The following is a 21,078-nucleotide window of genomic DNA, read 5'->3' as shown; positions in this document are numbered from 1 at the left end:
CTTTTCACTTTACTATTAATCAAATTATTTGTTTCTTTTATTATTTTTTTCCAAAATTTTTTGATTTTTTTACAAGTCCACCAGACATGCATATAAGTTCCTCTTTCTTTTCCACATTTCCAACAGATTCCTTTATCTTGACTGTTCATTTTAGATATCATAAATGGGGTTATATGCCATCTATAAAACATTTTATAGAGATTTTCTCTAATTTCATTAGTTATTGTAAATTTAAACTCCCTCTTCCATAAATTTTCCCATTTATCCAAGTCTATATTGAATCCTAAATCCTGCATCCATTTAATCATGACTGGTTTAATTCTTTCTTGTTCTAAATTAATAGTCATCAATAATTTATACATCCTACCAATCAATCCTTTATTTCCTTTATCTAATATCTTTTCTAACTCGGATTTATTTTTACTGAATCCAAGTTTACTATCTTTATTAAAAATATCTTGTAGTTTATAATATAAAAACCAGTCTTTTATATTTAATTCTTCCCTGCTTTTTAAAGCCCATTTACTCTCCTTCCATTCAATAATACCCCTATATATCTCTATATCTAAGTTTAATTGTTTTCCCCTCTTCATATAAGCTTCTATTGGATTAATCCACCCCGGGGTCATATTTTCTAAAGTCTTCTTATATTTTGTCCAAATTTGAAATAACCCAGCTCTAATAATATGAATTTTAAAATCTCTGTTTACCTTTTCCTTTTCATACCACAGATATGCATGCCAGCCATATCGAAGATTATACCCTTCTAACTCTAATAATCGATAGTTTTCTAATTTAATCCAGGTTTTTAACCAGAGGAAGCAGGAAGCCTCATAATATTGTTGCAAGTCAGGTAAACCTAATCCTCCTGTTTCTCTTAATTGAATCAAATTTTTATACGCTATTCTATGTTTTCCTTTTCCCCACAAAAATTTTTGAATATCCTTCTTCCAAATTTTAAAAACTTTGAACCCCTTAATAATCGGTAAATTTTGAAATAAAAAAAGCATCCTGGGTAATACCATCATTTTAATCACCGATACTCTACCCCACAATGATAAGGGTATTTTTTCCCAATTTGTCAAATCGGTATTTATTTGTTGCCATGTTTTTTCATAATTATTTTTAAATAGGTTAAAATTGTTAGGAGTTAACCATATTCCCAGATATTTTACTTTATGTTCTATACCAAAACCTGTTACTCTCGCTAATTCCTGCTGCTGCAAGAGTGTAATATTTTTAACCAATATTTTAGTTTTATTTTTGTTTATTTTAAAGCCTGCAAGTTTTCCGTAAACCTCAATCATTTTGCTCCATTCAGCTATCTGAGTAATAGGATCAGTTAAAAAACACACTAAATCATCTGCATATGCCTTAACTTTATAATGATTTCTCCCTATTTTATAACCTACAATCTCTGCATTCATTCTAATTTTTCTCATCAATACCTCTAAAATAATAATAAACAACAGTGGTGAAAGGGGGCACCCTTGTCTGGTGCCCTTTTGTATTTCAAATTGTGATGATAATTCTCCATTAATTATTAGCTTAGCAGTTTGACAAGTATAAATATTTCCAATAACCTTTTGAAATTTATCACCAAAACCCATATATTCTAACACTTTCCTCATAAAATTCCAATTTACATTGTCAAACGCTTTTTCTGCATCTAAAAATATCATTGCAAAAGGTGTATTATCAAATTCTGCATATTCTAGTAAGTCTAACACAACTCTAACATTTTGATTGATTAACCTCCCCGGAAGGAATCCTGCTTGGTCTTCATGTATAATACTATTAAGAATTTTCTTCAATCTATTCGCTAAAATCATCACAAACATTTTATAATCATTGTTTAATAATGATATTGGTCTATAGTTTTTAACTTCCATTAAATCAGCGTTTGGTTTAGGTATTAAAACTATATTTGCTTTCTTCCAGGTATTTGGAATGGATCCTCCCTGTATACAATTATTCATAACTCTCAATAAATTTGGTGATAGTTGATCCATAAAAGTTTTGTAATAAAGATTTGTGAAGCCATCTTCTCCTGGTGCTTTGTTTAATTTACTTTTCTTTATTACTGATTTTAACTCCTCTAATGTTATTTCTGCATCTAATAATTCTTTCTGTTCCTGTGAGATTTTATCCCATACAAATTGTGTTAAATATTTTTCTATCTCTTTTTCTAAAACTATTCCCTGTGTATAAAGATTAGAATAATAATCTATAAAAGTTTCTGTAATTTTTTGTTTATCTAATAAAATTTTTCCATCCTTCCTTATTTTCAATATTGGCTTTCTCCTCTCTTTATGTTTAAGTTGCCATGCTAACATTTTGCCTGGTTTATTTGAATGTTCAAAAAATCTTTGTCTATTATATAATATTTTTCTTTCTATATCGGTAGTTAATAAAATCTCATATTGTTGTTGCCAAGTTTTTATTTTATCAATCTGTTCTTGTTTAAGTAATTTGGTTTGTGCTTTTCTTAACTGTATTTCCGCCTGTTTAATTTCCTCCAGTATTTTTTTCTTTTTTGACTCTCTTTCTCTAAACCACCGCGAGTTTTGTTGTATTAAAATGCCTCTTATCACTGCTTTCCCCGCATCCCAGACAACATCTTCAGATGTGCCTTTATTTATGTTATCTTGAAAATAATGTTGTATTTCTACTTTTATTTTGTCTGTAATTTTCTTATTTTTTAATAAATATTCATTAATATGCCAAGATTTGTTTTTCTTAATTCCCAAATTCATTTGCAACAACAGTGCATTATGATCTGAAAGAACCTTCGGTAAAATTTCAAGGTCATCTAGTTTGCATATAATATCTTTAGATAGCCAAATCATATCTATTCTAGAGTGAGAGTTATGTCTTGAAGAGTAAAAAGTATATCCCTTTTTATTACCTTTTTTCATTCTCCACGCATCAAACAGTTTCTCAATTCTGAAGCAAAACATTGCAAACGGATACGAACATTATTACATGAAAATAATTTATGGCAAGAAAATTTTCATGAGAGAAGCTGTAGCGCAGGCATGTTTTATACTTTTGCGCTGAAGCAGAGCAGGAGAAGCCTTTTCATCTATGCCTGAGCCTATGAAATGGGAGATGTGTCTCTCTCTCCACTTCCCTGAAGCTTCCTGGAGTGTTTGGGTCATTAAGGTGCAGAGTTTAAACATGCAAATCAGATGAGAGAGAGAGAAAGGTGCCTGTTAATGTCACAATTGCAGATGTTGAGATGGGGATCCTCATGGAGGCCATAACCGGGAACACCCTTTTAGTAAAGGAGCAGGTGTGTTAGACTGCGAAGATGTGGCCTCATATCCTCATACAGCTTACTTGCTGACCTTATGCTAGTCATTACCCAACACAGAGTTTGCCTTTTTCACCGCCGTAACACACTGGGTTGGCACTTTCATTGAGCTATCTACTGCGACCCCCAGATCTTTTTCCCTCTCAGTTTCTGCAAGTTCAGACCCATTAGCATATACTTGAAGTTGGGATATTTTTTTTGTCCCAATGTGTATCACCTTACACTTACCAACATTGTACTTCATTTGCCCACTCATCCAATATGTGGAGATCCTCCTGGAGCTCTTCACAGACATCCTTGGTTTTCACCATCCTGAATAATCTTGTCTCATCTGCAAACTTGGGCACTATACTGCTCAGGCTAGTTGCAGATCATTTATGAACAAATTAAATAGTACTGGCCCCAGTTTCTATCCTGGTGGAATCCCACTGCTTACTTCCCTCTGTTGTAAGAACTGTCCGTTTATTACTACACTTTGTTTCCTGTCATTTAACCAATTTTTAATCCATAAGAGGACTTGTCCCATGAGTTTACTCAGGAGTCTTTGGTGAGGTAGGTTGTTAAAAGACTTTTGAAAGTCCAAGAATATAATGTCTACTGGGTCACTGTTATCCATATGTTTGTTCACTTTCTCAAAGATCTGAGAGTACCACCACTTAATTCTTAACATTTTGTTAAGAATTCAATTTGGGGGGAAATTGAAGAAAGCAAACTGCTAAGGCATAAAAATATTTGCCAAAGTATCTCTTATTTGAAGGGCATATTCCTCCCTCTAGTGGAGTAGCTCTGACTTTGCATTTTAATAATGCATAAATCTTGTCTGCGGGAGACTGTACTTTATAGCTTCTTTCGTCTGCAGTCACATGCCTCTCAGCTGTTGGCTCTTCAAGGCCATGTTCGCACTCCTATATCTTCACATTTCCACTCTGAGGGGTGAAGACAGTGTGCAGCTTTGATAATGCATTGGAATGCAGTTCGGCATAACTGTGAGAACTGTGCTCTCCACAGGATTATGAGGTACACACGGCAACCTGGAATCTGGACACTGAGAGTTTTATTGGCCTGTCTAGTGACAAAAGGGTATTTATTGACCAGTCCTGTACTTGAAGGGATGGAAAGCAGGTGAGAACCATCCTAACTCATAGGTAGAAGAAATTTCTCACTAATTCTGTCTTTCTCTCCCTCCCTCCTCCCCTCTCCTCCCTTGCCGTCTCTCCCTCCCTTCCACAATTCTGGATTCCTCCATAGGACTGTATGTGCTTATAGGAGCAGGTATACTTATGATGACAGTGGGATTTTTTGGGTGTTGCGGAGCTGCCCGTGAATCTCAGTGCCTGCTTGGAGCAGTAAGTAATGGGTTTTTGTGCATCTCGGGTCACACAATATCTTTCCAGAATTCTCAGGTGGGTGGGAAAAGGACGGAGGTTATCCTGTGGGCATTTGCTTAGAATTCAGTATTGCAGGGGTAGACATAGAAGCAAAAATGTCCAGGGTAAAGGCATCATAGTGGCTGTCTCCTTGCTCCCCTGGTGAAAAGCTGGCTAGAGCCAAGGTAGGGGGAGCGCTGGATTGGTCAGAGGAGGACCACTCTCCCCACCCAATGCAGCTGAGGAGCCAACTGGAGAAGGAGGCCTGCTTCCTAATCACTCTGGCAACTACCTTGGACAGGAATGGCTGAAGGGGATATAAGCATGCCTGCTGAGTTGCCAGTAAATGTTCTGCCTCCTAGTCTCCCCCCCCCCCCAAAAAAAACACACTTCATCCCAAGCATCCACACAGGCATGCCTGTGTCCTTTGTCTGTGCCATCCCATGCAGTTGAAAGTTCCTCCTTCCCTTCTAGTTGGTTGTTCAGCTGTGCCAGGTGGGGTGGTGGTCTTCCCCTGGCGATTCAGCAGCTCACCATGTCTTGGCTCTATGGGAAGGGGCTCTGTGTTACAGTCCAGGACAACTGGGGAGGGGAGTCTCTAGAGCCAACCAGCAGTGCTTTTTCCCCAGCCTTTGGCTGGACTGGGCAGTAGTGCTGGTGAACTACTGCAGTTCCTGCTTTGGCCAGCTGTGCTCTCTGCCTCCCACTGCCTCCAGCTGGCATAGTGCAGCTGATGCTACTTAGCCCCACAAGCACTGCATGATAAGGAACCATAGCTGCTGGAGGTGTTTGGAAGGAAGCAACGTGTCTGGCTGAAGCAGGAGCTGTAGTGCTGTGGCTAGGGGGTGATGCCTCAGCCTGGGAGGGCTAGTGTAGCCCACAAGCTGGCGACCTGTCAGCAGGAACTCATTGAGGCTGAATTGGTACCAGCAGCAAATAGGCTGACACCAAGTGCCCCATGGAGGGGGGGATGGTGCTGGGCATCTCAGGGAGAGGCAGTCCTCCAGGCAATGGCCCACTAGGAATTTTTCTGGAGACATTAATGGCCAGTCTGCCCCTGCTTGGCAGCCGCTTTGGTTCATCCTCTCACACCGTCTCCATTGTGAGATTTAAGCACCAGAACAGTTCTCTCTCCTGCATTCTCCTCTGTGTTATCCTTTGCCCTGAGTCAGAGTTCCCTTTTGTTCCATACCTTTGACCTGCACAAAGCATTTAGTACCAAAACTTGGGGAAAGGTACTAAATGTGGAGTTTAAATGAGGTAAAAAAATGTGGATCCAACCCTGTTTTCCACTGGTGACAAGGGGTCCCCCTTGACTACCCAAAAGGCTGCGCTAGGGATCATGGGATAAAAGTGGGACAGGGGTTGTTGTAGAAGTGGGCAAAGTTGAAAATGCCATCTGAATCCAGCCTGTCGTATCCAAGATCCTGTGCAAATTAAACCTGTGTCCCCGTCTTCATCCTTTTGTAGTTCTTTACTTGCTTGTTGGTGATTTTCGCTGCAGAAGTTACTGCTGGAGTTTTCGCTTTTATTGGCAAGAAAGCGGTGAGTGAACCTTGTCTTCATGCTCTGCGGATGAGCCACAAATCATAAGAGCATATAAGGAGCTGCATTTTTATCTAGGAATACAAGTCCAAAAGCTTGGGTGGGGGGACTTCTTCACATATTACATTTTTGATAGACATTTAAAAATGTAAAGTGTGGTTTTTGTTACATACATCATCCAGGATTGGCTGTGGCTGTTTGTCAAATGTAATGTAGGTGGCAAGCCCAGATTTACTGCAAGTACCAGCTACACGTTCGGGGGAGGGGGGCTTGGGCAAAACACCCTAATTGAAATTTGAGGGCTGGCAAGAGAATAGTCCTGCACATGCCCCTTTCACAAAACATATTAAATGTTCTGTTCTTCTGCCAAAACTGAATCACCGGTCCAGGTTCCACTTGCTTTTCCTCTCTCTGGTGTCTATGTTGAATGGGGGCTATGTGATGCACGCTGTGGAAAGGGTGAATCAGGTCAGAGGCAAAATCCAGAAGAGTTTCTTTGAGATCCCTGGGTGAGCTGGTGCAGGCATCTGCTGAGTCAACAAAGTACAGAACAGCTGGGTTTGCCTGTTGCTGCCACCAGTCCCAGGTAGTTGATACTCTCTCCTTCCCTTATACCTGCACTAGAACCTGAAAGAGGCAGCCATGTGCGTGTGCTTGTGTGTGAGATAATGAATGGGAAGGAGGAGATATCTGACAAGGGTTGAACTCAGCCATGGATCTCAGTAGGCCAAGGGTTAGCAGCTGATTTCAGAAGTTCTCACTGATGTGTATGAGGTCCAGCAGCATGGACATCAGACCTGACTGTTGCTTCTTAATACATAAAAAGGTCCTAAGTATCATGGTGTTGCTTGCACATTTATGGTGTTGGGGTGGGAAGTGTTTTGAAGGCTTTGGGGCTTTACACATTGAATGATGTTCTTCCAACCCTGCGGTGCCATCCCTCCTTCCCACAGGCTTCCATCATTTTAAAGCTAAATTTCTATTTTAAAAAAACTATTTCTACTGATGGGCACTAATATTGACAAACAGCTTAAGCTGCAACTATCACAGATAACAGGATCAACCTGTGTAATGAATGCTGGAAGCAGACTACTTTGCCTAGATACCTATGTTTAAATATAATAGATAATATTGATGAACTATTCAAATATAATGTGATATTTGTTCATAAAAGAGTAGAGTAAGATCAAAATGATGGTCCAGGTTAAATATTTCATGGCTAGGTAAAATTGCGTGACTTAAGATAAAAATTCTTCCAAGATTTTCCAAGATTACTTTTTCTCTTTTCTCTCATCCCACTCATGATGGCAATTCAGAGAATGTTTGAGAAATGTATATGGGGACAAAAAGAACCAAGAATAAGACACTGTGTCTTACATGATATACGTTCCAGAGTGTCCTCCTCTATTCTTGAGTAAAACGAACATTTACAGTAAGTCCAATGTTTCATTTCCTGCAGGCTGTCGATGAGGTCCAAGCTATCTATAATGAAGCTTATGACGACTATGTAAAAGATGCAGAGAAAGGCAACAAAACCCTCATCCAGTTCCACGATGCGGTGAGTAAAGTGAATGAACACTAATCTTTAGCTCATCGAGGTTGCCTTCAGGGGGCTTCAGAAAGATGATGGGGCCTACTGCCCTGTTGCTCTGCCCCAAAAAACCAGAATGCTGAAGCAGCATTTGAAGCTAAACTGATTTATTTGTATTTAAAATGTTTATACTACACACTCTCAATTAAAATGCTTCCAAAGCAGCTTACTGTTTATTTAATTGAAAACAATAAAAAGAGTTAAGCCAATGATTCTTAATTGGGACAATATAGCCCACAAGGGGTGAGCTGCAAATTTTGTGGGGCAGTCAGAATTTTTGAAGGCAAATGTGGGGTATTCAGGATTTTTGGCAGCCCCTTCTCCCCACTTGTAATGCCTTTGGGTCAGCCAGAGGATGAGGGTTGTTTTGTACTGCTCAGCCCATCCTGAGGATAAAATCACAGGTCTTGGATTTTTCCCCCTAGGCCCATCAATAAGACACATATGGCAAAAAAGGAACCAAACCTAAGATTAATAGGAGGTGTCTGGTGGCCCTCAGGCATGAGGGTCTCATTTAATGTATTTCTGAGATCTGGAAATCATATACATATGTCATAAATTATATCTATAGAAAAAAGGTGCCTTGTATAGAATGCTGTTTTTGAGTTTTAATTTTTTACTTGAGTCTTTGGGGCAGCATTTGATGATAATGTTGTGCACTTGGTAGGCGGTAGCAGATTAAAGGGTTCCAAAAATTGAATTAATCTGTAAAAATTAATTTTATAAGTAAGAATGGCAAGCATAAATATCTACCCCAACTAGTAGCAAAATCATTAATAAAAATGGCAGTAAACGAGAGAAGACGGGTAAGATAAATAAAAACAGTAATACACTGATTTAAAGACAGCAGTATAAACAGCATTTTAAAAAGCGTAAATAGAAATACTCATATTTAAAACCAACAACCCAAATGATAGGAGGTGCAAAGTAAAATATAAATAAATATAAAATTTAAATGCAGAAATACAGAGCTGACAGAAAAATCTAGGCTGCAATGTTGCATTGGGCCTGCCTCATATGTCCATTACCTGGCATTACTTTGGCCTGATGGAACTTGTGAGAGTCCTTGAGAGGGAAAATTCCAGGGTCTCTTGTTACCCTGGTGGGCCATGGAGCAGGTAATTCATATGATTGGTTGTCATTTAATCTTTGTGTTGGGTCTGGTTGTTATGCAAGAGGGAATCAGAAAGAAGCCCTGCCTGAATTTCCTTCTTCACTGGAAGCAGGTTATGGTTGTTGGGCCAAAGTCATATAAGGATACATTTCTGCTTGAGGTGGAAATGAACAGAATTCTGATCTCAACATTAAATTTTAAATAAATATCTTCTTTCATCCTGCAGTGATCAATCTTTTTCACTTTATCACTTGACCTACATCAGGAGGTGAGATGTGCCTGTTAGTCACCACCTTACTCCTTTGTTAGGCCCTCAGCCTCACACTGGTCTTATCAACAAAGGTTGTGGCCACAATACTGTGCCAATAATAAGCTCATGTTGAACATAGGCAGACTGATCGTCATCTCTTCACGTTGGTATATTACTGTCTGCCTTGGAACAGCTCTGAGGACGGAATAAAAAGGTCCAGTAGAGCAGGTGTTCACAAATTTAAATTTTAATAACACCTAATAATAGGTGTTTACAAATTTTAATCAATATGTGCATTCAGATTTGAATGAAACAGAGATGTTTATGAACTTTGACTTCAGTCATTCCTGTACTTTGCTTGGCTGAACTTGAGTTCATTGTACTTAATTGACTTGATTTAAAAATTGAAATTGAAAACCAGTCCAGCTTCATTAAACAGCCACATTCAGTAAATTACAGGAATTAGAGCCAAACAGATTATTCCAGTGCTGAAAGATATAACAAGTAATTACAGGAAGTAAATCTAATTAATTTCAGCCAAATTTGCTTCCAACTGAACATACTGTTGGGATCACAGCCTTAGTCTGCCTTGTTGTATTTCCTGTGTTCATACCAGCTAAGGATGCTGAAACGGATACTGCTTACATTTCCATTGCTATTGAGAATTTATTCAAAGAACTGCAACCAGTCTTTGAAATAATAACCTACTTCTCTGCAAACTGAAACTCAAATGGGACATATATTTCAGTTCACGGGTGAGCAAATTAGACATTCTTCACATTCAGTAGCCTTTTAACATTTCTAGTTGGTAATTCAGGATGGAGACAGGCATTGTTTTCTTAAGGGTGTCAAAAGGCAGATGAGAGGCATCATTCCTTATGGTTTGCTTATTGCCTAAGCATCGTTTCTGCGAGTCCAGTACAAACATGTAACACAGGCTAACATTCCATTGTGCATGCAGACACATGACATAAAATTTTCTATTTTATTTCAAAAATGAGAAAAACAAAACACTGCATTGCAGGCAGAGTCCTGCAGAATACCCATGCCTCTTTAAGCTTGCACCCTGCATGTGCTCCAGTGAACAGGTTCTACAGGCTTTTGCATTGTTTTTAAAGCATGACTTGCAAGAGAGGACACCAGGACAAACAAAACGAACATGTTAATCACAGGAATCTATAACTGTCATACTGATGTCAGTTATCTTATAAACTATCATCTGTCTCCAGTCTTAGGATGCACCTAAATGGTAGAAGCACACCATTAGTAGTAATGCTAAAGTGGAGGAGGAAGTTCTTTAAAAAAAACAATGGGATACATATTTGTTCAGCATTTTGTTTGGCAATTCTGTCACTTGTGTTAACCTGCTATTTGTTCTAGTAGTTATACTCACAGAGATCTGTATGATAACTAGCGGTAAACATACTTGTTGAAAATCAATACTTGTTATTTTAAAAAAACATTCTGCTCAGAAAAGTTTGTAATGGGCAAAATTGGACCTATCAAAGTAAGCAAAGCTTGCCTGTCTTTCACTGTAAAGCATAGGGTTTGGACAATTGGAACCAGTGTGTTCGGGCTCTTCCTAGATTATTATCTGGAAGAAAGATTTTAAGATGAATTTGAAAGTGGTTTCTCTGACATTTTCCAAAATTGACTTCATCTGATATGGAGTTTTAAAATCTCTCTCTCTCTCTCTCTCTCTCTCTCTCTCTCTCTCTCTCTCTCTCCCTCTCTCCCTCCCTCTCTCCCTCTCTCCCTCTCTCCCTCTCTCTCTGTAGCTTCAGTGTTGTGGGAAAGAAAGTGACGCTCAAGTGAAGGCCACCTGTCCAAAAGACATTCAGGAACACAAAGTAAGTGTCTTCTGAGGGACAGATCATTCTGACACTGTAATAAAAATAACCTTGGAATGGCAACAGTAAAGGAAACTGGGGCAGGGTGTGTGTGTCATGCACAAGCAGATGAAATATCTAGACAGAGGGCAGATTCCCCCCCCCCCCCCCCGGTTTCATTAGTCTCTTGATATGCCATTGAGTGGTGCTGAATTTTAAGCAATTGACACTGGCTAACTTACTGCCTCCCATCTCCTTGAAATTTGCTTGTACCCTTCTAGCATGTTTGAGGGCCAAACCACACAAGACACTAGGGCCTTTTATGCATGGGTAGTTTGCATCGCGATCACCACCAGACTACTTCGGGGCTTCGTTGGAATTATGCATGATTTTTTGGACCTTCAGTAGTAACTTCGCTCCCCCACCCCACGTTTCCCCTGCATTTTCAAGATGCTGTTTTGCCACACATTTAAAGTCTGCCTCGGTCCCAAATCGAAAGCCGGTCCTGGGCGTAGTTTTGCTTCGGGTTTGTCTCGCCATGCCTATCCTCTGATTTCCCACCTTCCCCTCATAGGCCTCCTCTGGTCAGTTTCACGAGTGTTTTCAGACCTTGGGGATGGAACAGAGCCGGACTGATCCCCTCCCCCCCCCGTCCTCTTGGTTAGTTTCACAAGGAGTATTCTCAGACCTTGGGATTTAACAGAGATGGGCTGATTACCCCCCCCCCCCCGCAGTCCTCTTGGTAAGTTTCACAAGGAGTGTTTTCAGACCTTGAGGATCGAACAGAGCCGGGCTGTTTTCCCACCCTCCCCTTATACACATCCTCTTGTAGGCATGAAAGCCTTTTTTTTCATTTGCCAGTACAAGATTACTGATGCATTGAGATAACCAGAAACAAAATGAGGGGGGGGGGTTGATCGGACCCTTCTGTGCTTTGGCTGTAAAATGGCCACTCAGTTCAGTTAAAATGAAAGAATCCCACTGCAGGGCTGGCGGGGACTGGTGATGTATTTCAAATAATATATACTACAGCCAATTACAAAGCAGCATTTTAAGGGGGAGATGAACTCAGAATCTCCACATTTCTGCTGGGGATGCATAATTGTTCACAAGGTACTCCTGGAATTTCTTCAGGGGTAAAAGCCCCTGTGCATAGTTTTTTGAGAATTTGACTGCAAATATTGTGCAGTTAGAGAGCAGCAGACCCAGCAGAAACAGACTATGCATAAAAGGCCTAGGAGTTCTGCACAGGTAATAGGGATGCACTGTACAAAATGGCTCACAAACATACTTGGATAAATGTTTGCGACTGTGATCTATACTGCAGAGTATAGCCTATTGTAAGTAGGATCCTATTGCATAATTCCTGTCTAGTGTATCATGTTAATACTTATGCTATGCTTCAGTTCTTTCTGGTGGTTCCAGAAGATGGTTCCAGACTTCTAAAATACTAATGCATTGATTATTGAATGTCCCATTTTGTTGATTGTGTGTGTGTAAAATGCCATCAAGTCACAGCCAACTTATGGTGACCCCATAGGGTTTTCATTTTTCGAGACAAGAGATGAACAAAGGCAGTTTGCCATTACCTGTCTCTGTGCAATAACCCTGGACTTCCTTGGTGGTCTCCCATCCAAGTACTAACAAGGACCAATCTTTCTTAGATTCTGAGATCTGATGAGATCGGGCTAGCCCGGGCCTTCTAGGTCAGAGCTTGTTAATTGTACTGACCTGCTATGTGTAATCCACCTTGAGTCCCTGTGAGAAAGCTGAACTATGAATAATAGAAATAATTAAGAATAAAAATAAATAAGTGTGTGAGGACCTGGTGGTCCCTTCCAACTCTGTGAACCCGATTCTGATCAAGACAATGGTTCTGGAAAGGGGAGTTTAAGCCTTTCCTCTGGAACATTTTCTGAAGCTGAAATAGCTCTGTGGTATTGCTGTTTGTCCCACTGGTGGATAAACATACAGATATCTGTATCAGTATGTGGCCACACTAGTAGGCAGCAGGACATCATATGTGTCTTCCATGGCAGGCAGAGATTCATATGGACTCAATGGTGCCTTTGAGATAGTGAACTCTGTGTGCACCTTTCCAACACTTCCAGGTCTAGGATGAGCTGCTAGGGTGTTTACAAACATAGAGCATGTTCTAATCAATTAACGATAGAGAAAAAGAGGAGGTGCCTCATCTCCTGCTGGTTAATACAGGCATGCGGGTCTCTTTCTGCTCCTACTGGTAAAATGTAATAAAACATGGGTTAAAAGTGTAAGGCAGGTTTTAAAATGCACCAAGGTCTGCAGGGACAGATACAAGCAAAAATATGGCTACTCTCACTTTGAGAAGCCAACTGTTCACTGGATGTCTCCACAATGTAAGTACTGAAATTTTATATACATATAAACCATATCGGAGCTTGGGCATGTACCTAACATGCATAAATTTTTAAAAAAACAAGGAACCACAGAAGTCCAAGCAAGTGCCTCGACGGCAGAGAAAGCCAAATCAAGTAAGTTGAGGTGAAAATATGGTGTTACAGGCCAGTATGGAGAGACAGTATGAAAGTGGCTGAAGTGGTATCTTCCATTTTCTGCTTTCACCACTACCACCCCCAACCGGAAAACGGTAGCAGTAAGGAATGCAAATTACTTTCATCTCTGCAAGTGGGGGATAAAGGTTTCAGCCAGCTGGCTACTTGTTAACTGTTTTGCAGGACAGCTGAGGCAGCAAAGATGAGCAGAGAATTCCAGTACCCATGGTGGAGATAGGAAGAGAGTGAATTCAATGGCTGGAAGACGGGGCAGATTGGATGTTCCCTTTGCTGTCACAGGCAAAATGATTGTATGAACTTAATTGAAATCAGGATGGCTCCTCAATGCTTTGAAGTGAAATGTGTCTCCCTTGATGTCTCTAAACAGAATTGCCTGGACGAAATCCAGATTCTCATTGATTCAAAGCTTCATTTAGTGGGCATTGTTGGAATCGGAATTGCTGGAATCACAGTGAGTAGTTGTCTGGTTTTTAATTATTGTTGATTATTGTTATTATTATCATTATTATGTGCCAACTGCCCCATTTTGTTTCAAGCCAGCAAAATCACAGCAGGAGCATGTGGTAATGACCACAAAAGATAGAGGAATCCCCTCAGTTTGATTTAATTATAATAGGCTGCTGAACTCTGGTCCGGGGCAGGAGATTGTTTGCAGACATCTCTTCCTTTTCCTGCTTTAGAAATGCTCATGAGGACCAAGCAGGTGCCTGGTGCAGCCGTTCCCCCCCCCCCCCCCCCGCTAAATATGATGGAGAGATCCATTCACAGAGATTAGCCCTGAGAAACACTATTCTTCTCATTCTGGGTCCACGTAGTTAAGCAATGGAGTAATGTCAGCCTCTAGGTGTCGCTATTGTACAAAAGTCCAGCTGTAGAAGACACATACGGAGCTGCCTTATAGTGTGAATCCTGCCATTGGCCCATCAAGATCAGTATTGTCTACTCACACAGGCAGCGGCTCTCCAGGGTCTCAGGTACAGGTCTTTCACATCGCAAACTACTTGATCCTGAAGGTGATCCTCCTGACATATTTTACTGGTGTCAGCTTGGATAAGAATTGTCTGTCCTGTACCTGCTTGTGTCCTGCTTTGCATTAAAGATTATGCTACTGTCTGAAGATTGCCCAGATGTAGCTTAACTGAGGTGGTATACTAATGGAGTCAAAATAATTCAGTAGAGACCTAAATATGCCCACCAAACTCAGAGAGGGAATAAAACTGAAGTCAGCCTGGTATCTGGGCATTTAAGAGGACATTGCGCCTGCCTGCCTGGTTCAAAGAAGGCCATACTAACACATTTTAATCAAGAGTGTGAGTGAGCAGAGTACTGGACACTGCTTTTGACTCAGCCATCAAAAAGCAATGATACTTGAACAGGGTTGCCAACTCCAGGTTGGGAAATTCCTGAAGATTTGGGGGTAGTCTGCAAGTCCAGGGTTTGTGGAGGAGAGGGACCTCCGGGGGTGTAATGCCATAGAGTTCAGCCTCCAAAGCAGCCACTTTCACCAAGGGAACTGATGTCTGTAGTCTGCAGATAGTTGTAATTCCAAGAGATCACCAGGCCCCACCTGGAAGCTGGCAACCCCATGCTTGAAGGACTGCTTCTTCCTATACTGTGCAGCCTACCAGCTAAGACATTTCTCACAAGATCTCCTGCCCCAAGCTAGCATTGCCCACCACCACTCTGGTGGCCGTTGGGGAAAAAATATAGTAAAAAATAATTGTTTATGCAACAGTGTTATTTCACTTCCAGGGAAAACCCAGAGTGTTTCTGGCGATTCCTAGAGTGGCATGACATCATCTCTGGGTTTTCCCCGGAAGTGATGTAATGCACTCCATCGGCACCCTCTTTGTCCCCACCCCACTCCAGACTTCCACTGGTTGCCAGCCATTTGCTGGTAACCCTAATTATAGAGTTGATCTTTTAACACCATTTTTATTGTCTGCTTTTAGCCTGAAAAACAGTAACACTCATTTTAAGCTGCTCAATGTTTAATGTCCTAGCTGGAATCTTAATGCTGGAATTTAATTAACAATTTTTAATGGTGTTTAATGTTTTTTATTTTGTTTTATTTTGTAAGCCACCTCAGGCAGATTCCCTGAAAACCATAGATATTTTTTCTAAATAAATGACTAAAGTCTTAGGAAAGGCCAAACATAGTGGCAGACACTTTGAGGTAGAACTCATATTGTGTAGAGCACTGCACTCCAACAGGGCAGTCTAGGGTTGCCAACCTCCAGGTGGCACCTGGAGCTCTCCCACTATTGATCTCCAGACAACCAAGATCAGTTCTCCTAGAGAAAATGGCTGCTTTGGCAGGTGGACTTTATGGCATTTTACCCTTCTGAGGTCCCTCCCTTCCTCAAATGCTGCCCTCCCCAGACTCCATCCCAAAAAATTCCAGGCATTTTCCAACCCAGAGCTAGAAACCCTAAGGCAGACCCAGGAACAACTGAAAGAATGGCTAATCTCACACAAGAAATCTTGCGAGGGAAGCCTGTAGGGATTGCTCACCTTGCTGAGAGTCTTCAAGGTCAGGAAGCAAGGATTATTAGCTTGTTTCAGCTTCTGGGCAGGAAAGCGGTAGCATCAAAGAAAAAGGTAAGAGAATGGGGAGGGATGAATCTGACTCTTGAGGACTGCCTCACCTCACCTCATGGAAGAGACAGACCTGGCTGGGAGATCTGTGACTGGTTCTTCTCAGTGTTTTGAACCAGAACATTGCAGCCATAGCCCCAAGTATGGACCAGAGCCATATGGAGAGGGGTCAGAGTGTTCAGTCTTAATCAAAACAGGCTGTCTTCCTAACCTCTCCATGCTGTTAATAAACTTGAAAGGGAAAAAGGAGGTGCACTAGAGGGGTTCAGTAGCTAAACTGTGCAGTGGGGGAAGGGTTAAATTCTGTCATCCCTCAGGCCATGGCACCAATCTGAATTGAGGCCCTGTACAGCTGCAGTTGTTTTTAAATAATTGTTGGGGGGTGGGATCTGCAGCATCTTGACTGTTTTGATCCTCAGGGCCTAAGCACAAGTGATGGTGGCCACAGGTCGATCACTGCCAACATTATTTTAGAAGCAGTTGTACTTATTTACAACTTGCCACAAGGCCCCAATTTGTATCAGACATGTGGTGTGGGGCAGCCCAAGGAGCTCTTTTTCCTCCCCACATAACCGTTTCAAGTGCCAAAACAACCACAGGAGGGCTGTTTTTTGCACCTTCAAAGAAGTGGTGGGGGGAACAAGAGCTCCTTGGACCACCACGCACCTGATGGACCCATGTCCACTTGTACTTTGGCTCCCAGATGTAAAGCTCCCTGGGTGATCTTGGTTTAAGTTGCCTGTTTCTTGTGAGATTGTGACAGTGGAGGTAGAGGAGGAACTGTATTGTGCATTGCTGGTCATCCGTAACATACGGTCTTTATCTTTCAGATCTTCGGCATGATCTTCAGCATGGTCCTCTGCTGTGCAATCCGTAATACAAGAGACATGCTCTAGGATTCTCGCCTCGTAATGTTATTTTCACACCAGGGAGGGCTTCTGGACAGAACCCTGCAAGAAGCTCTTGCCCTGCTCAGCTTAACAACTGTAATCCATTTTAATTAGTGGTGTTAACCAACTGACAGAGGAAAGGGGAAGTTTGGTGAGCCTGAGCGTTTGCATCATTTGCATTTCAAATTATAAGTCAAAATCTGAGGAAATAGGATGGGTGTAGCAAAGCCTTTCCCTTATGACAAAGGCAATGGCAGCATAAAATTAAATTTATTTCAAATATGAAATTTGCACATATGTGTGGGTGAACAGTACCTGTATCTCCATATTCAAGTACATGTGTGTTGGCACACAGATGCATGTGGTGCAGCAGCCCAGCTATCTGTATATACGGTACTCCATATATGTATGTATGTATGTTTTGTGGGTGTCTGTATTTGCATGCATATTGCTGCAGTATATATACACTTGGGTGCATACCCAGGCTAATGCCCTTTCCAAGCGGACTCCTACTTGTTGATAAGCTGTAGAGGAAGAAATACCGGTGGGAAAAAAAAGGTTCCATCTAATCTTTAGCCAGTTTCTGCAATGTTCAAAAGGAAAAGATTTAACCATTCAAATTGAGAAAACATGTAATAAACTAATAAGTCTGTTCCTAGTAGGGTTGCCAACCTACAGGTGGTGGCTGGAGATCTCGTGCTATTAGAACTGATTTCAAGGCAACAGAGATCAGTCCGCCTGGAGAAAATGGCTGCTTTGGAAGGTGGACTCTATGGCATTATACCCCATTGAAGTTCCTCCCTTCCTCAAACCCACCCTCCTCAGGCTCCACCCCCCAAAATCTCCAGGTATTTCCCAACCTGGAGTAGGCAACTGTAGTTCCTAGGCAAGTTTCCTCCTTTAAGGATCTCAGGTGTGCCATGTGCACACTTGTTTACAGATCAAGGCCCTTATTTTGCTGGAAGCCCCATTAGGAATCCCTGTCCTATACAAAAGATGGCAGTAGCACAAAGAGAAACGGAAAGCAATTCAGGCAGTAGATACAAAATGGAGTTTATTGGAGGAAAGAATAAAAAGACCTTTACAGGTGATACGCAGCTTTTTTTTTTTTTTTTCTAAACAGGATCTGATTTTTCAGATCAGTATGTTCCTAATGAATTTTTCTTGGTGCACTGAGTTTTTTGTTGTTGTTTTTCCCCCTCTGCTAAGCATTTTTCAAGGTAGCTGGCTCAAGGTTGACTCAGCCTTCCATCCTTCCGAGGCCAGTAAAATGAGTACCCAGCTTGCTGGGGGTAAAGTGTAGATGACTGGGGAAGGCAATGGCAAACCACCCCATAAACATAGTCTGCCTAGTAAATGTCAGGATGTGACATCACCCCATGGGTCAGGAATGACCTGGTGCTTGCACAGGGGTCTACCTTTACCTTTTAAGCATGTTTGCACCTATTGTCTTTATTGTTTTTGAGCACTACAAAAAGGAAGGCCTTTTCTGTGTAATCAAGGGGCGGAACTACTCTTTTTATTTGCTGCAGTATTTCAACAAGCCCTGGCTAAGCACCAGTAACAAGGTATCCTGTTGCACCTTTAATGAATGAAGGTTGTTGTAGCCTCGCTTCACTGAAGCTAGATCATAACCCCCTCTTTAAAATAAATTTAAATTTAAAAATTCAGTGCAAAAATAAACATTTCCAATATGCTGCAGATGGTGACGGGGCAGAAGGGAGTTGGGTCACTTGTCACTATGGATTACACCAGCAATGTGGCACTTGCACAATCACATTCCATACAGAAGTCATAATAGCAGCCTTCTGAGTTTTGTTTGTACTGTGCACAAACCTGCACATTTACATGCGGTCCTCAGCAGAAAGACACTATCTAAGGTTGAACTGTTATTGCGCTAAAAGTGGTTGCTTAGAATGGCGCATAGAGATGAGGATGGGGAGAGCAGACAGGCAGTGAAGAGGCAATTCTGGTGGTGGTTGTTTTTAAAAAAGAAAATATGTCGAAGCCTTCCTTATTTGTTTGTTTGATTTATCAGCCAAACAAACATTCATAGTCCGATTTTACATTTAAAGTAAATGTCAAAACTGCTTACCTTTGCCTCATTTCTGCTCTTGGAAAAGTCACCACAGACACTGTACTTGAATAGTGGCTGCACATTCTAGAGAGGTATGCATCGGGGCCGTGTTAGCAGAAGTCACTGCAGGATCTTCTGACAAAAAATGCAGTGATCTTTGAGAAGGTTCTGTCTATAGGCTTCTGGCTAACAGAGCATGAGTCAGGATTGTGGACGGAGAGAAGTCACATTTTAGTATCCTCCATTTCTTCTGGTTCTCCCTGAGAATCAGAGGAAGGGTTACTGCAGGGCATTTTAACTAGGCCATACAATTTACCAGAAATGCTATTACTACCAGAGGTTCATTGTGGGTAAAAACTGTAAAAGTTATATTGTTACTTTATACCTCAGGAATGAGTTTACAGTTTGCATCTATGCTTTTCATTTTTAAAAAATTATTTCTAGTTCCTTGGGGGAAAATAAACCAATGGAAGTAATCCAGCTAGCCAGTGGGAAACGGTGCAATCTCAGTCCATTGACAATCAATGGGATCATGCCATTGACCTCAATGGAGATACATCCTCAGCATTTTTGTATGTCTGACCCGCTTCTGGCAAGCTGTGGTTTTAGGATTTAGAACTCAGGTAATAACCTCTGTTCTTCTGTGTTTTTCTGATTCTGTTGTTATGTTTTGTTGTGAAAAGGAACAGGCCATCAAAAAGAATGCATCAGCAAGAGCAATTGCTAATACTTTGATGTGTATTCCATCAAAGTGAATTAAAAAGTACGGGACCTCAGGGAAAGCCTTCGTTTGAAGAGCAGTGTGCACCCAAGTGTGTGTGAGTGTGCGTGTGCATGTTTAGAGAGAGAGAGAGAGAAGCCCCAAGTTGTGTTAAGTTTTTTCCTCACCCTTCAAAAACATGTATGCACACCATCTTCCAAAGAAATTCCAGTTATATCACATGATTTGTCTCTATACCTAGCCCCAGTTCAAGTCCTGTTCAAACTCTTGGGCTGTGATAACATAGTCCATGTGGTGAGGCCATGGGCCAGGCCTCAGGAGTGAACATATGGTTTGTGCAATGCACTCCACCCACACAGGAGATGATTTGGCACTGGACATGCACACTGTTTATCCTGCCCCCGCCACATGAAAGATGTTTCCAGGGAGATTAACAGCTTAACAAGACCCCCACACACACACATACAAACACTTTTTTTTAGTCAGGAAGCTGACTTGCCTGCATGGTGAACAGTTCTTACCTGTCATCTGCAGTCTTATTTTCTAGTTGAGGGATTCAGAAAATATTGGACAATGTGTCTTTTTTCATATCTTTTTCCCCCATAAATGGTCTTTACCATAAAAATAGTTTGAGATTAAAGCATTGAGTTTGATGGAAATGTCTACCCTTTTTTCATTTCAAAGATGTTGTTTAGGAATGTGTGTTCCATGGGGAAATTGAGGGGAGGAATGAGAATTTATTCTAACTTGGTTGTGGAATATATGTCAAGAATTAGACTTTCCCTCAAGAGATAGACCATGTGCACCAGCAAGATGCCCAACAGTTCTCAAATGAAGCCAAGGCTGTTTTAGTATGAAAAGTACCAGATATAAAACAGGCATTAGCAAAATCTGGAACATCTGGGCTTTTCTTCAAATTACACAATCCTATCTGCTTCTGACCCTGCTTCCTCCATTTCCCAACCTGGTCTTCCTTTTGCCCTTACATACAAACTCCAGTTTTATGGATTGGGAATGTTATTTCCACGTTTGTAGACCCTGTAATCCAGTTTTTTAGAGGGCTTTCAGGCTATTTTGGGATGCCAGTGCAGCTGTTTCTCCTGGGAAACGTTTCCATGCCCCCAGTTCTATGCCATCTGACAGAACTAGGAGCAGAAACACCATTTGGATGAGCACTTAGTCTTCATATGTATCCTGCTCTGTCCTTTCTGTTATTTACCCATCC

At 41.1% G+C, this 21,078-nt stretch overlaps 1 protein-coding gene across 1 annotated transcript in view; it reads left to right on the top strand.

The window, feature by feature from the left end:
- TSPAN2 (tetraspanin 2) overlaps window positions 1–17,077 on the top strand; it is a 67,505-nt gene extending 50,428 nt beyond the window's left edge. The window contains exons 3-8 of the mRNA XM_056845013.1: window positions 4,565–4,662; window positions 6,154–6,228; window positions 7,688–7,786; window positions 10,962–11,033; window positions 13,935–14,018; window positions 16,996–17,077. Of these exons, the coding sequence (XP_056700991.1) occupies window positions 4,565–4,662; window positions 6,154–6,228; window positions 7,688–7,786; window positions 10,962–11,033; window positions 13,935–14,018; window positions 16,996–17,061 (494 nt within the window). The 3' untranslated portion in view covers window positions 17,062–17,077. The remainder of the gene's footprint in view (window positions 1–4,564; window positions 4,663–6,153; window positions 6,229–7,687; window positions 7,787–10,961; window positions 11,034–13,934; window positions 14,019–16,995) is intronic.
- Window positions 17,078–21,078: the final 4,001 nt, after the last annotated feature.

The sequence above is a fragment of the Euleptes europaea genome, chromosome 2, assembly GCF_029931775.1.
Source record: "Euleptes europaea isolate rEulEur1 chromosome 2, rEulEur1.hap1, whole genome shotgun sequence".
In the NCBI taxonomy this organism is placed as follows: domain Eukaryota; kingdom Metazoa; phylum Chordata; class Lepidosauria; order Squamata; family Sphaerodactylidae; genus Euleptes; species Euleptes europaea.
Note: the sequence above shows the minus strand (reverse complement) of the source record. Positions and strands in the feature narration are given on the sequence as shown.